The sequence below is a fragment of the Sphaerodactylus townsendi genome, linkage group LG17 (assembly GCF_021028975.2).
Source record: "Sphaerodactylus townsendi isolate TG3544 linkage group LG17, MPM_Stown_v2.3, whole genome shotgun sequence".
Lineage (NCBI taxonomy): Eukaryota > Metazoa > Chordata > Lepidosauria > Squamata > Sphaerodactylidae > Sphaerodactylus > Sphaerodactylus townsendi.
In genome coordinates this window covers 17,921,624-17,935,902 of record NC_059441.1, presented here as the reverse complement: position 1 = coordinate 17,935,902, position 14,279 = coordinate 17,921,624, and the positions used below count along the sequence as shown (strand labels likewise).

At 46.7% G+C, this 14,279-nt stretch overlaps 2 protein-coding genes across 2 annotated transcripts in view; both read right to left on the bottom strand.

Moving 5' to 3' along the window:
• Positions 1–453: 453 nt before the first annotated feature.
• On the bottom strand, positions 454–11,990 carry USP50 (ubiquitin specific peptidase 50). Its single transcript, XM_048519755.1, has 8 exons — positions 11,906–11,990; positions 10,436–10,616; positions 8,147–8,335; positions 6,391–6,586; positions 5,386–5,592; positions 3,193–3,335; positions 1,972–2,104; positions 454–910 (listed from the first exon to the last, which is right to left on the bottom strand). Exons 1-8 carry the CDS (start codon positions 11,988–11,990, stop codon positions 719–721), a joined length of 1,326 nt encoding a protein of 441 aa, XP_048375712.1. The 3' UTR covers positions 454–718.
• TRPM7 (transient receptor potential cation channel subfamily M member 7) overlaps positions 11,426–14,279 on the bottom strand; it is a 72,277-nt gene continuing 69,423 nt past the window's right edge. The window contains 1 exon segment of the mRNA XM_048481851.1: positions 11,426–13,315. Coding sequence (XP_048337808.1) covers positions 13,185–13,315 — 131 coding nt within the window. The 3' untranslated portion in view covers positions 11,426–13,184.

The following is a 14,279-nucleotide window of genomic DNA, read 5'->3' as shown; positions in this document are numbered from 1 at the left end:
GGGTCGTCTTATACGCCCAGCCGTTTTATACGCCGGTATATACGGTAGACCTCAATTCTGTTGAGTTACAAATGGCCAAGGAAGTTTAGCATCAGGAGGGTAGAGCTTTGACTTCTTGCCCGTCCTCTGTCACAATTGTAGCTACTTGGGGAGGCAGAGTAGATGGCAGACCAAGGTAACGATGCAAGAGCCCCACCCCTTTTCTGAGGTTTATGGGATGTGACAATTCATCAAACCTCCCTTGGCAAGCAAGAAAAATTATTTTGTGACTCATTTTATGATACCTCTCATGTGTTTGTGGAGCTCGGTTCTCACTGACCATAATTCTGTATTAAAATTACTTCTATCCTCAACCTTCCTGCCTTCTACATCCAGGACTTGTAGCGGCCAAGTTACTAAAAAGGTGTAGTTCATCTTGGATTCTGTCCCAATAAAAACCAACTCTTCCGCCGATTGTCCGGGAACCATTTATTTAACTTGGGCTATGCTACATCACGTGGCAGATTAACAAACACATGTTCAAATCCTGCATCTGTCCCTTCCCTGCAGAAAGTAGCGGTGCTTCCTGGATCTGGTTTCTGAATCGCTTTCTTACAGCCAAAACACAGGGACAGGAATGCAGACATATCTTCTTTTAACAGTCGTTCAAAACTCGACTCACCAGTTTGCGCACGTTTATGCTAACACTGTCACCACTTCGTTCTTGTTCTGTCTGTTCTTAACAGCTTTGGTTTTTCACTGGCACAGAGAAACTTTGGTTGCTATAGAACAGGAGATAAGCGTCCGGAGTTTGGAGAGCCGACTCTGCAATCTCACTAATGCGAGAGTCGTCGAAGTTGTACCAGTTTTGGGAGATGGTGTGCTTGCAGAAGGCCGTGTAGTGGCCGCCGTCCAGATCTCCAAAATGGTTCTGCCACAAACAACAACAGTAAATCAGAGCTGTGCTAGAGTAGCCGTTTTATAATTGGCAGCAAAGTCAGAGAGATTAGGACTGTGGTGGCGAACCTATGGTACTCCAGATGTTCATGGACTATAAATCCCATCAGACCATGGCCAATTGGCCATGCTGGCAGGGGCTGATGGGAATTGTAGTTCATGAACATCTAGAGTGCCATAGGTTCACCACCACTGGATTAGGATATGCTTGCTGCCCTTAGAAACCCAAGCCATAAGGAAAACAAAGGAAAGTCCAAATGAGAGCCACCAAAAACAGGCAGAACTCAACTTTGTAAGGGGGAATAGACATTTCATGCAGCACTTCATACTGGGATACCGAGCTCTTCACCCCTAGTTCTAAGAACCCCAAGGTTTTTAAAAATCTGTCCAGAAGGTTGATCAGAGATGGGGCTGCCTCCCAGCACCAGCCAGCCTGTTCCACCCCTCTCTTTGTCACAGAGGCCCACCCAGGGACCCTGGAGCCCCCTACAACCAGCAGCCTCGCTCTTGGACTTACTAGCAGGTGCAGGGATCTCCGGGAAGCCAGGAGCTGGGAGAGACTACAAAGAAATGGCAGGAGAACCTGGGCAGCAATAGCAAGCCTCAGCAGTTCTAGGGAAAAGGGTAGAACTAGCACAGCCCTAGCCAGGTTGCAGTCAGCAGCCCACTGCAGCCTTAGAGAATGGGCTAGGCCTGGCAAGCCCCAACCAGGCTGCAATCAAGGAAAGCAAAATAGCAAGGAATGACAGGCAGCTTGCCAGCCACTAGGAGGCTGGAGCAGGGAGCTCCCAGGAGGGAGGGAAACTCCTGAGAAGTAAAAGGGAGTCAGAGAGAGTGGAAGGAGGCTGGTGCAAAAGTGGGGCTCAAGCTTGCAGGAATGCTGTCAACTGCCTGACTAAAGTAAAGAACTTGTGAACAGAAGCCAGAGATGCATTTTGTTTGATCCAAAAGGGTAGCCAAGCTCCTACAAGGCCAAGATGGCAGGGGTGGCCAGCAGAGTGGGTGCTCACAAAGGTTAGCATTGGAATCACTTACCACCACAGCAAATAAGCTGTATTTTGGATTTTTCCGAAAGAGTGGATAGATATAAGGGGACAGATCCAAGTTGTTCAGAGGGTAGTAGATGTCAGTTGTCAGTTTCTTTTTGTAACTTCCTTGACAATCAAATCTGAAAATAAAAGCCTTTTTTTAAACCACCGGGTCATTTGTTTCCCCCCGAGCTGATTTCTATCTTGCAAGCATCCAAATTAATAGATATGATAAGGTATTTGGAAGGTGCCCATTTCTGCCCCTTAATACATGAAATATGTGGAACCATCATACGTTTTGCTCATTTTCACAGTCTTTTCTGCAAACTAGAGCTTATACTCTCCAGCAGAGAGACGTGGGGTTGTTGTCTTGCATGAACATGCTGGTCACATTAAAGTTCTCCTTTGGTGGAAACAGGACACTGTGAATACACCTTTAAAGCACAGCAAGGGCCCCAGACTGCCTCAGATACAGCAGTTCGGCTACTTCTTTTCTGTTTTGAGCATTACAGGGGGGCAGAAATGAGCCTAAAACGTTATATCTTCAAGCTGCCCTACTAATCAGCGTTAGACGAGGTTGTATGCAAAAAGCTGCCTTTAGCTGAAGGTACAAATATTTTACGTTATTCATTCCACATCTCCGTACAGGGAAGTCTAAATTAGAAAGGAAGCGTGGAGATGGAATGATTATCTTGACCAAATGTTAAAAGGACCGCCACAGAGGTGGGATCCAGCAGGTTCTCACAGGTTCCCGAGAGTAGGTTACTAATTATTTGTGTGTGCCGAGAGGGGGTTACTAATTGGTGATTTTGCCACGTGATTTTTGCCTTAGTTATGCCCCTCCTCTCAGCAGTAGCGCGTAGAACTTGAAGCAGTCTAGCAGAGGTGCACCGGCGTGCGTGGCAGCCTGTGCCTGCGTGCATTCGTTTCCTGCCCAAGGAACAATGCAGTGGCTGCATCCTTGCCACAGCCCCGCCCAGGAATGCCCCGCCCAGGAATGCCTGGCCCCGCCCCCATCGTGCCCCGCCCAGCCCCATTGGCGCTACGCCACAGTTTGAATCCCACCACCATGGGAACCTGTTACTAAAATTTTTGGATCCCACCACTGGTAGAGATGGAATGAGTATCTTGACCAAATGTTAAAAGGACAGCCAATCCAGGATTGGTAACACTCTTCCCATCCAGCATGTGAGATCTTGTGAGTAGCCCCCAAGGGGAAGGCCTGTACCTCTTCAAGTGGAAGATCACCGTCTTGGGTGCTTTGGCGATGCTGGCTTTCACGGCAGCATCTTGCTTCGTTCCACAGCTGGAGCAAGTGATCTGGTTGTTCCAAGTTAGCATGTCTTGCTGAAAGAAACATTCGAGGCACTCCTAGGGACGCAAGAAGTTTCTGTGAGACAGGAGGGCCTCCTCCATTCTTTCGTGCTTCACTCATGGGAGATCCTGCCTGCAGGAGGTTGCTATGGTGTAGAAAAGGGGAGCTACCGCAACCTCTGGACTAAGTACAGGGCCACCTTCTGTGTGCCTCCCCAGGGGCCAGCGTGGTGTGATTAAGAGCAGGTGGATTCTAATATGGAGAACCGGGTTTGATTCCCCACTCCTCCACCTGAGTGGCGGAGGCTTAGCTGGTGAACCAGTTGTGTTTCCGCACCCCTACATTCCTGCTGACTGACCTTGGGCTAGACATAGTTCTCTCTGAACTCTCTCAGCCCCACCTACCTCACAAGGTGCCTGTTGTGGGGAGAGGAAGGGAAAGAAACTTATAAGCCACCTTGAGTCTCCTCATAGGAGAGAAAGGTGGGATATAAATCCAAACTCTTCTTCTTCTATATACCTCTGGGGCAGGGGTAGGGAACCTGCGGCTCTCCAGATGTTCAGGAACTACAATTCCCATCAGCCTCTGTCAGCATGGCCAATTGGCCATGCTGGTAGGGGCTGATGGGAATTGTAGTTCCTGAACATCTGGAGAGCCGCAGGTTCCCTACCCCTGCTCTGGGGGAACAGGCCTCTCCTCCAAATCAAACTTAGCTCTGCCAGCGTGGTGTAGTGGTTGAGAGCTGGTGGATTCTAATCTGAAGAGCCGGGTTTGATTCCCCACCCCTCCACCTGAGTGGCAGAGGCTTATCTGATGAACAAAATGTGTTTCTGCATTCCTACATTCCTGCTGGGTGACCTTGGGCTAGTCACAGTTCTTTGGAACTCAGCTCCACCTACCTCACAAGGTGTCTGTTGTGGGGAGAGGCAGGGAAAGGAGCTTGTAAGCCACCTTGAGTCTCCATACAGGAGAGAAAGGCAGGTATAAATCCAAACTCTTTTTAAGGATCCTTCCTACATCCCACTGACCCTTCTTCCAGCAACTGTGACTCTTCCTTGAGAGGAAAGCTCCTTGCTTGGGAGGAAGTTAGTTTTTGAGTACTGATTTTGAAAGATTCTTTTTTAATGATGCCTGGGCGAAATGTCTAAGGTGCCACCATTGAGTGGTTAAATACAGCCTTTCCAAAAGAAAGGTTTTATGCCCTGCTTTTTCTCTACTGTACAGCATCACAAAGCAGCTTGTGAACCCCTTCCCTTCCTCTCCCAACAGACACCTTGTTAGGTAGGCAGGGCTGAGAGAGTTCTGAGTGAGGACGGGAGAACCGTGTACACAACCTGTGCTTTCAGATGAAGGAAGAAGATAAAAGTCTGACAGAGGCACATAGCGTGTGCAGGAGCATGCTCTTTCTTCCATCGCTACCTGGGAAAAAGCTCAGCCTTTGACCATATGAGATGGATCTCATTCTACTGGATTTATTATGCCCACACATGGGCACTAGAGGCAGGACAGGTGCGCAGGATGAATAAGGAGGGAGAGGATGCTTTTGTTCCACCCCATGCATGGATTGGTGCATGGGTTTTCCAGTCTGAGGATGCAAGCATTCTGTTGCATGGAAAAAAACTCCTTCTATGAAAGCACAGGGGAAAACGACCATGGGTACCTACCCGTGAAAGGTCCTTCTCCTCTGGGCGTACAGAGGACATCTTGTGGGTGGTAGGAAAGGTAAAAAGTAGCAAGGAAGGGCAGGAGCAGCAATCCAGTGTGCTACTCCCCTTGAGGCAGGAAACAGACTGGAGCACAAGGAGCAGTTCCACCCATCAGGAACGGGGGGAAAATGTAATTTCCTGCCTCCCCATGGGACAACCTTGGAGGCAGGAAACAAACTGGAGGATGAGGGACAGTTCCACCCACCAGGAGGGGGAAAAAGTCATTTCCTGCCTCCCCGATAGGACATAAGAACATAAGGGGAAAATGGGAACCACTCCACAAGACGTCCTCCAGCCCAGGGGAGAAAATCACAGGGCAGTACAACTATCCAATCATCAATCATCAAAAGAGAACGGGCTCTATTCTAAGCAATATTTCTCAAGCAGGAAGAAGACATACCTCTAGCGAGCATTCAGTCTCGTAAGGGATAGGGAGAGATAAAACGGTGAAGATCTCATTTTTGTAGGTGGTGGTTTGACACTCCAAACACATGACGTAGTAGCTGAGGTGTCCTTCAAAAAGCCGGGTGATTATAGAGGATTCAGTGACAGAAGGCCTGGATTCCCAAGCAGTCGACGTGGTGCCTTGATTTCTCCTTTTACTCGACTACAAAGGACAACAAAATCATACTGTCAGACACCTTCCCCTTCTGGGACGGGCTACCATCAACAGATGGAAACAATTTCTGAAACCTGAGTAAATTCCTCATTCAAAACCTTCTTATTTCAGTTGTGACAAAAACCAACTTTTTAAAAACACCTCTTGTTCCAGTTGACATTCCTCACTGGAGTTTCAGTATGGCTAACTGCTCTCCAAAACCAGAAATCCAGCCCAAATTATGGTAAAGATTGAACTGATGTGTCTTCATGTGCAGTTAACCATGAGGGGGTGTTTAGCGAATGTTAAGGGGGACATGATAGCCATGTTTAAATATCTGAAGGACTGCCATGTCGAAGAGGGAGCAAGCTTGTTTTCTGCTGCCTCAGAGACTAGGACATGGAGTAACGGATTCAAGGTGAAGGAAAAAAGATTCCGCCTAAACATCAGGAAAAACTTTCTGACTGTCAGGGCTTTTCAACAGTGGAATTCACTGCCTCCAAGTATGGTGGAGTTTCCTTCTTTGGAGGTTTTTAAACAGAGGCTGGATGAACATATGTCAGGAGTGCTTTGACTGTGTGTTCCTGCATTCCTCCATTCAACTTGATGGCCCTTGTGGCCTCTTCCTACTCTATGATTCTAAGTAAGAAGGAGAGTTATAATCAAGTTACTACGTGGGATGCAGCCCCTCACATTCCACACTTAAAACACCAGCGACTTAAAAGTTCTTTCCAATTTCAAATTTTAATGCCAGGCAGGAACCTGGAACAATTCAAAAGCCGAGCAAGTGCATCCAGCTACGCTCACCTTCTTGAGAGCTTCGTGTAGTTCATTCAACACGTGAATCAGAAACTCCTGGGCATCTTGTTGGGTCTTCTTGAGAAAAGTGGGATATTGCTCACCAATGACCAGTCGGAATACCTCCGGGGATACACAGTCAAAGTCCCCAAGCCACATTTCGTTCATCAGGTAGGCAAAAGCCGTTGCGATCTCTCCATTATCTCTTTGAGATTAAAAAAAAAGACAATGCAGACTTATTTCTAAGGGAGAAAATAATCCATGTTCATTGAAAAACACACCACCTCAGTGGCCTCTAGATTGATGACATCAGCCAAATAATTCATGGAAGAAGCAGCAGCTAATTCTCCTGTGAGTTACCACACATGGCCTGCCAATTTCACAACCCTGGACTGGAGAAATAAGTCTCCATTTTTCTTCATGTCCAATAAACGTCAGTTGTTAAAAGAGAAAGATGGCAGCGTGAGATGAATCACCAGCAACAGCCAATGTGATTTTCCCAAGTGGGGGAGTTCAGCATCGTTAGGTCTTGGCACAACGTTCAATAAACAGACTCTGGATATGAAATCGGAAGTCTTTATTGGGTTGGCAACAAGGACTCAAATTGCAGAAAGCCAGTTCTGGGGATCCTGGCTTCTGCAGACACATTAACTATGACAGGTGATTATATAGGTCATTTCCCACAGCCCAGATGTGGCCCCTGGCACCTTGGTGCTCAAAGGCAGGTGACACTCCTGACAGCATAGCATTGTAGAGTCTGGGCCTCCTCTCTCTTTTCTAATGCCACAACAGACAAACAGTCAGACTATGCATCTCTGATAACAGATCATCAGTTGTCACGTATCATTCCTCTTTCAAGTCCTGCCTTACTTTTACTGCGTTATTCATCATTATTGCATGAGGACAGAAGGGGACAAATAAATATCCAAGATGTCACAGCGCCATTGGGGAAACACAGCGCCATTCTAGAGCATGATGTAAGCAGAGGAACCTCCAGGCAGGTGATCAGAGCACAGCATGAGATATCGGCCTCTGAACTCTTTGAAAAGTTAGAAGGCAAAGTTTCCTGTGGTCAGCATTGGCCACAATCTTCAAGAGATGTTCATGTAGAGATATACAATGATATGCTTGGGCAAAATGCCAGAAGAGCCCTGATAAAATCAGTGGTTCCTCCAGTCCAGCATCTTATTTTCCATAGCTGAACACCCCCAGAAGGCCAGCTGGCAGAACGTGGGGGCTGAAACTCTCCTCTTGTTACACCAGCAGCTGGTACCAAGAGGCACGCTGCCGCTGAACAGCAACACCAATATCCAAAGAGTCTAGCAAAGGAGAAAGATGGGCCCATTTGCTCTCCAAAAACTCTTCTCTTGAATGCTCTATTCCTCGCAATTAAAAAACGAATTGCACATGAGAAACAGCAGTTCTGAGCACAGGTACGATTCTTCTGGTTACGTCCTTGCAAATTATGTTTTGGGGACTTATCCCATATTATGCAATAGGAAACTTGAATTGGCTATCAAAAGCCAATTTGACAAGCTATCAAAAGCCACTAGACAAGCAGAACCAATCCTGCCCCCCTCCCCAAATGTACCGTAAACACACGTTTATTTTGTTCACATCGTGTATTTTGTTATATACTCAGAACATCTTTGCAGGAAGGAAGGGACGTAATAGGGAACTCAGTCCAAACCCCCTACTGCTCTCCAAAATAAAGGCACTGTAGACCATAAGGGTGCATTCTTGTTACATAACCCAGTTCACTTACTTGTCCAGGGATGTTATATACTTGCCAGAGAGGAAATACTCCACCAGCGGGGATATGCTGCAGAGGCACTGGATCACAGCATTCATGTAGCATGTATTGCCCAAGTTGCGTAAGCCGGTCAGTCCTTGGTACTGTGGATTGGTCTCCTCGTGGGTCTCATTCAAATTCTCGGAGGAAAGGGCATCCTTACTGCATGACCAAAGGCACACTGTTGTCAAACAGGTCTTGTTTTTGTATAGTCACGCTATTAATAAAACCATTACATTGCAGAAAAGTGTTTTCAAACCTAGAACGTCTACTTCTCTGCCAAGGAACCCTGGTCCTTGGAAGAGAATTCTTGGGAACGTTGGGACAAATGTTTCACTCAAATGACCAAGGGCTTGCCAGGCACACGAGATCTCCTGGATGTTATCCTTGTATTACCTGAGTGACCCGTGAGAGCAAAACCGTCATCAAGGTGAGGCAGTGGCTTAGCATCTGCCTGGAATGCAGAAGGTCCCATTTTCAATCCCTGGCATCTCCAGTTGAAAGGACCAGGTGTTAGTGATGCCAAAGACCCCTACCAGAAACCTTGGGAGACACCTCGAGGAGGAAGCCCGGTAGGTGTAGACTGGGGCAGATAGTTGAGAAGAAAAAGGGTAGAAGGTAAGCTAAGAAGGAGCAGGCAATCCGCGTGCTACTCCCCTTGGAGGCAGGAAACAAACTGGAGGATGAGGGACGGTTCCACCCACCCGGAGGGGGAAAAAGTCATTTCCTGCCTCCCCGATAGGACATAAGAACATAAGGGGGAAATGGGGACCACTCCACAAGACGTCCTCCCGCTCAGGGAAGATCTGCTTGCCACTCTGAGCAGACAATGTTGACTTTGATGAACCAATCGCCTGACTCAGCATGAAGCAGCTTCATGTATGCAGAACCCTGAGAGCCAAGATATATGTAGCCCTCCTGGATTAATGAGTCTGCCACCCTGGGGAGAAAAATCACATTGCCTTCCTAACCAATACAATCCTTAGTAACTTTATTAGCAACTTCCACCTTTTCACATGTGTTCTATGAACGTTGGCATCAGAAATGTGCAAATGGTAGACGTTCATCTATTTTTAGGCTCTGACAACAAGTTCAGCATTTGCTGCGGCAAATCTGGTTGGTCACAAACTAGCCAGAGGTTAAAACCAAGCAATTTTTTTTTCTTTTGTCTGAACTGAGCCACTGTCGGAACGAGAACACACCTCGGACAGTGTGATCTACCGTGATAGCACCCTCCAAAGATTTAGACAGCAGAATTTTCCAACTCCAGTAACCGAGACCCTTTTAAACAGAAGTTCAAGCAACTCAACTTGGGACCAAATGTAAGCGCAATAGAAGAAGAGGAGTTTGGATTTGTATCCCACCTTTCTCTCCTGTAGGAGACTCAAAGGGGCTTACAATCTCCTTGCCCTTCCCCCCTCACAACAAACACCCTGTGAGGTAGGTGGGGCTGAGAGCTCTGAGAAGCTGTGACTAGCCCAAGGTCACCCAGCTGGCGTGTGTGGGAGTGCACAGGCTAATCTGAATTCGCCAGATAAGCCTCCACAGCTCAGGTGGCAGAGCTGGGAATCAAACCCGGTTCCTCCAGATTAGATACACGAGCTCTTAACCTCCTACGCCACTGCTGCTCCTAAGGAGACAGAAGGTGGTTTACAAACTCCTTTCCCTTCCTCTCCCCACAACAGACACCTTGTGACGTAGGTGGGGCTGAGAGAGTTCAGAAGATCTGTGACTAGCCCAAAGTCACCCAGCAGGAATGTAGGAGCACGGGAACATTATCTGGTTCAGCAGATAAGCCTCTGTCACTCAGGTGAAGGAGTGGGGAATCAAACCCGGTTCCTCCAGATTAGAATCCACCTGCTCTTAACCACTACACCACGCTGGTTCTTTTAAACTAAATAAGTGAGTACTCAGGCTAGCAGGATCTCATCCGATCTCAAAAGCTAGGCAGGGTCGGCCCTAGCTAGTACTTGGGATGGGAGCCAGTCAAGGATGTCCGGAGTTGCTGTGCAGAGCAAGGCAATGGGAAACAACCAAAAACCTACTAACTTGTCACACAGTGGCTGCAACTTAATAGCAATTTCCACTTCTAAATAATCTTCTCTATTAAAATGCACAAAAATTTGTTTACTCTCTTCCCACACGTGAAATAATTAGTTCCCTTACAAGGAACAGAATACACACAGGCCTGTCTCTTCACTTCATCCCAATCCCTGGAAAGTAAAGGAAATGGTTATTTTTTAAAATAAAACAGACACTCACAGAAGATAATATATATTGAAGTCGTCAGGCATCTTCATTGACCTGGAAGCCATAGGATGGCTTGCAAGGAGACAAGGTGAAGTCTTAACTGGGGTTTTGGGGCACCGGTTTACCTCCACCTCTTCATTCTGATGCCTGCTGTTTCTGCTTCCTTGCGTGGTCACGTCGCCACATCTTGCTCCTGCTTAAGATGGCCCCAAATATATGGACTCTTCACACTTCTCCCCTGGTATTCCAACATGGATTCTTCGGGCATCATCAATGGACTTTTGCCCTGTTGCTAAGCGACCGCGTTGTGATTTTGCAAACCAGATGGAAGGCCAAGAAGTTCCAGAACACAACACCTGCCTCAGAGAAGGTTCTAGACAGTGACCGAGCACATGCTTTGCGTGCAGAGGCGTAGCAAGGGGGGAGAGCGCCTGGTGCACCGGTGCGTCCTCCGCCCCGTCCCACCCCAGAACGCCACGCCCCTGGAACACCCTCACCACACCCCCACAGGGGCATGCGCCCGGTGCATCGCACACATGCGCCTCCTTGGAGCTATGCCTCTGTTTGCGTGACCTCAGGTCCAAACCCCTGGCTTTTCCACTTGGTTAGTGGGTGCTGCCAATGACCTTCTTGTGGCTTGGATGCTGGAGAGCTGCTGGCAGCCACAGCAAACTACACTGAACCAAATAGGACACCTTCCTCCTGTCAAAGCGGTTCTTCATTAAGCCTTTAACTGGAGGGAGGTGCTGGGGAAAAACGCTTCTCTGACTGAGTCCCTGGAGGGCCACTGACAATACAAAGCTAAAAGGCCAGACAAAAGAGGTGACTTAGCATAACAATAGCAATAATCCTATGTTTGTACATGAACTTTTTGCCAATTTGGAAGTAATTCAGTTCAGTGGCCTGTATCAGGATTCAAATGGTTCTTCAACAAATATATTCACTCAAATCCCCCCCCCCTTTTTTTTAATTAACCAAACAAAAAAAAGGAACTCAGCAGTCTAAACAAGAATAAATTTATTTGGAATTGTTTAAAGATTTATTGATATACAAAATGTATACAGTTTTGTATCTTTAATACGCTCTACCATTCCTTCCCCAGCAACATGAACCACCATTTAAACAGCTATTGTGTTCGTGCCTTATCGTCTGTATCTATAAGATACACTACAGAATTTTTTAAAAAATTACCGGGCTTTATGGTGCCCTTCAATTAAAAATTACAATTAGTACCTACGTAACAAAACAAAAATGCAGCATGAAACTTCAGTGGGACAACAAGGTTCTTCGTGTTGAATATTCAACCAATCTGGGACAGGTAAATTATATTTTATTGGCATAAAGTTGAATTGCAATCTCCCGTACGTGACATAATGTAAATCCATCCCTATTTTCTTCTTAAATAAGTACCATATATAACATTACATTAAAATGTGTTCTCACACAATCTTAAATACAAGTAAGGGGCCCTTTGGACATTACTTTTGTGGAGCGAGTGCCTCGGTAGAGTCAAGCTCTTTCCAGTGCCGCAAAGGTCGACGTTAGAAGATGCCCGGGAGAAACCCATGATGGGGACTGTGGCAGTGCGCCACAGAAAAAAAAGAGGCAACTTGGACTCTGCCTGCAATCCCTACCCCACGGATGCCGAATGTCACCTGAGAGGCGGGGAAGGGAACGCTTGCTTGCAGCTTCCATACCACAAAGGCAACATCGCAAAGGACCCTAAAAAAAGTTCATGTGTACATTCAGCTTTCATATACTGGTTTTAAGAGATCTTTGGAAGGCAAAATTTCTGAAGCAGCCACTATTGTAACAGGAAATAGCTCTTCCCTAACACCTGTGGTTTCCCCCCTCCAAATTCTGGACCAGCCTCGTTGCTATTTTTGCTTCATACCATGTGATTAACCCCCCCCCCCCTCGCACCACATCTTCTCTTGTGGCTTTGCTACTATACGACAGTGACTTGATAAAACTGAAATGTATTTAAAAACAGACACACACACACACACACCCCTAAGGGATTTCATGAAGCACAATTCAACCCCATGAGAACTGGCTCCATACTTCCGAGGCTGAATCCTGATACAGGAGACAGGCTCTTTCTGTCTTCATGTCTGAGAACTGGCCCTCCCTGCCCCAGGCACTGAATGGGGACAGGTTCCCTTAGGAGCAGCTTCGTCCCCCCCGGGCCACATAAAAAACATACATGGCACTGAACAGAGAGAATGTATCCCGAAGACAACCTTCGGTATCTGAGAGGATGAAGAGGAAGGAAAAGGGATCTTTCTGCCGCTGCTCTCGCCAGATGACAGAAGCCAGCTGCCCTAGCCGTCTGCCTTAAAACCATCAGATGCAAAACAAAACAGAAATAATCATTTGGTCAAGGGCATATTGCACTACAGAATGGAGGGGGAGGGGATCCCCCTCCAAGGACCAAGGTAAAATTGTCAAGTTATCCTTCTGCTAAAATGTTCCTTTAAAAAGCCATTTCATAAATACGTAATTTCATTCAGCCTTTTAAAAAACTCACTAACTACCGCTCCGGAGGGGGGTTCTCTGTTATCTCGGCTGTGTCTCTCCCCCTCTTCCAAGTATGGGCCAGTTCGCTGTACCGGAGCCATCACAACATTTCATTCCGCATTTGTGTGGTTTCTCTTTCGATGAACTCATTCATCAAGACGCCAGCGCAGTGACAGAAGGGCGAGAGAACCCAACGACTTCTGCACGCATTTGGTTGAGGTCGAGAGAGCCGTGTGTGATGTCACAGCATCAGGTGACTCGAACTCGCTGAGCCCGATTCTTTGGTGCAGCTTCCAGGCTGAATGGTCAATTCTGGAGAATCGTCCTGGGGCAAGAGGATTTTGCCGGGGGTGTAATCGTTCCTCTTCAAATCTATCCCAAGAAAAAAGGGAGCAATTACTCCAACGGAAACCCCCATTGCGCCGGCAATCTCAGCTCCCATTTCTCCCTCCTAGGAACTGGTAGAAGTGTACATAATTTCTACTGCATCTTGTACTAACAACAACCCGAGGGAAATTAGATGTGGCAGAGAGATGGTTACATGGAAATGCGAACAGTAAGAAGTGGTTGTGGTGGGTTTTCCGGGCTGTGTGGCCGTGGTCTGGTGGATCTTGTTCCTACGAAGTGGCTTTCTAGCACTTATGCTGGACGTGTGACAAGGCGAGAGAATTTTGGAGATTAACACATGCAATAATCCAAAGGATTTTAAAGATGAGTCTGTAATGGTGACCAGAAGCTTTGTTTGTTGGGACTCATGGATGGAAATTTGGAGAGAAAACACGGACCTGGTTTTACATATGACAACAGCAGAAAAAGAATAACATATGGACTAAAACGGAAAATTCCAGTTATTCCTACAATTGAAGAATGGTGGATGAAGGTACCAGAATTAGCAGAGATGGTTAAGCTCTCTCTGTCGTTTAAAGAAAGGAACTTTAATAAATGTTTAGACAACTAGAAACCTACGGCAGGCTATATAATGACTAGCGGATTTGATGGTTAGTAGACTTTTAAGATTTAGTAGAGCAAAGGGTGAAGTTTATCAGTAATGTCTATAAAAATACCTATGTTGATAAAGAAAAGAAGAGTTTTGGATTTATATCCCCTTTTTGTCTCCTGAAAGGATATTCAAAGGGGCTTACAATCTCCTTCCCTCCCCACCCCCAACAAACATCCTGTGAGGTGGGTGGGGCTGAAAGAGCACCAAAGAACTGTGACTAGCCTAAGGTCCAAGATCAGGAGATGTATTTTACAGAATTAATACTTGATGCAGACAAAACCGGAAGTCCTCATGATGAATGTACTTAGTCTTACTTATATTTTCTGTACCTGTTTT

Bases quoted from the DNA above. Each gene is read 5' to 3' on its own strand.
- USP50 (XM_048519755.1), bottom strand. From the start codon at position 11,990: ATGGGTTTCTCCCGGGCATCTTCTAACGTCGACCTTTGCGGCACTGGA. The intron at 3,336-5,385 runs GTATGTCTTCTT...TTGCGTCCCTAG, and splicing joins AGACTGAATGCTCGCTAGAG to GAGTGCCTCGAATGTTTCTT. The intron at 2,105-3,192 runs GTACAGGCCTTC...TTTTATTTTCAG, and splicing joins GTGATCTTCCACTTGAAGAG to ATTTGATTGTCAAGGAAGTT.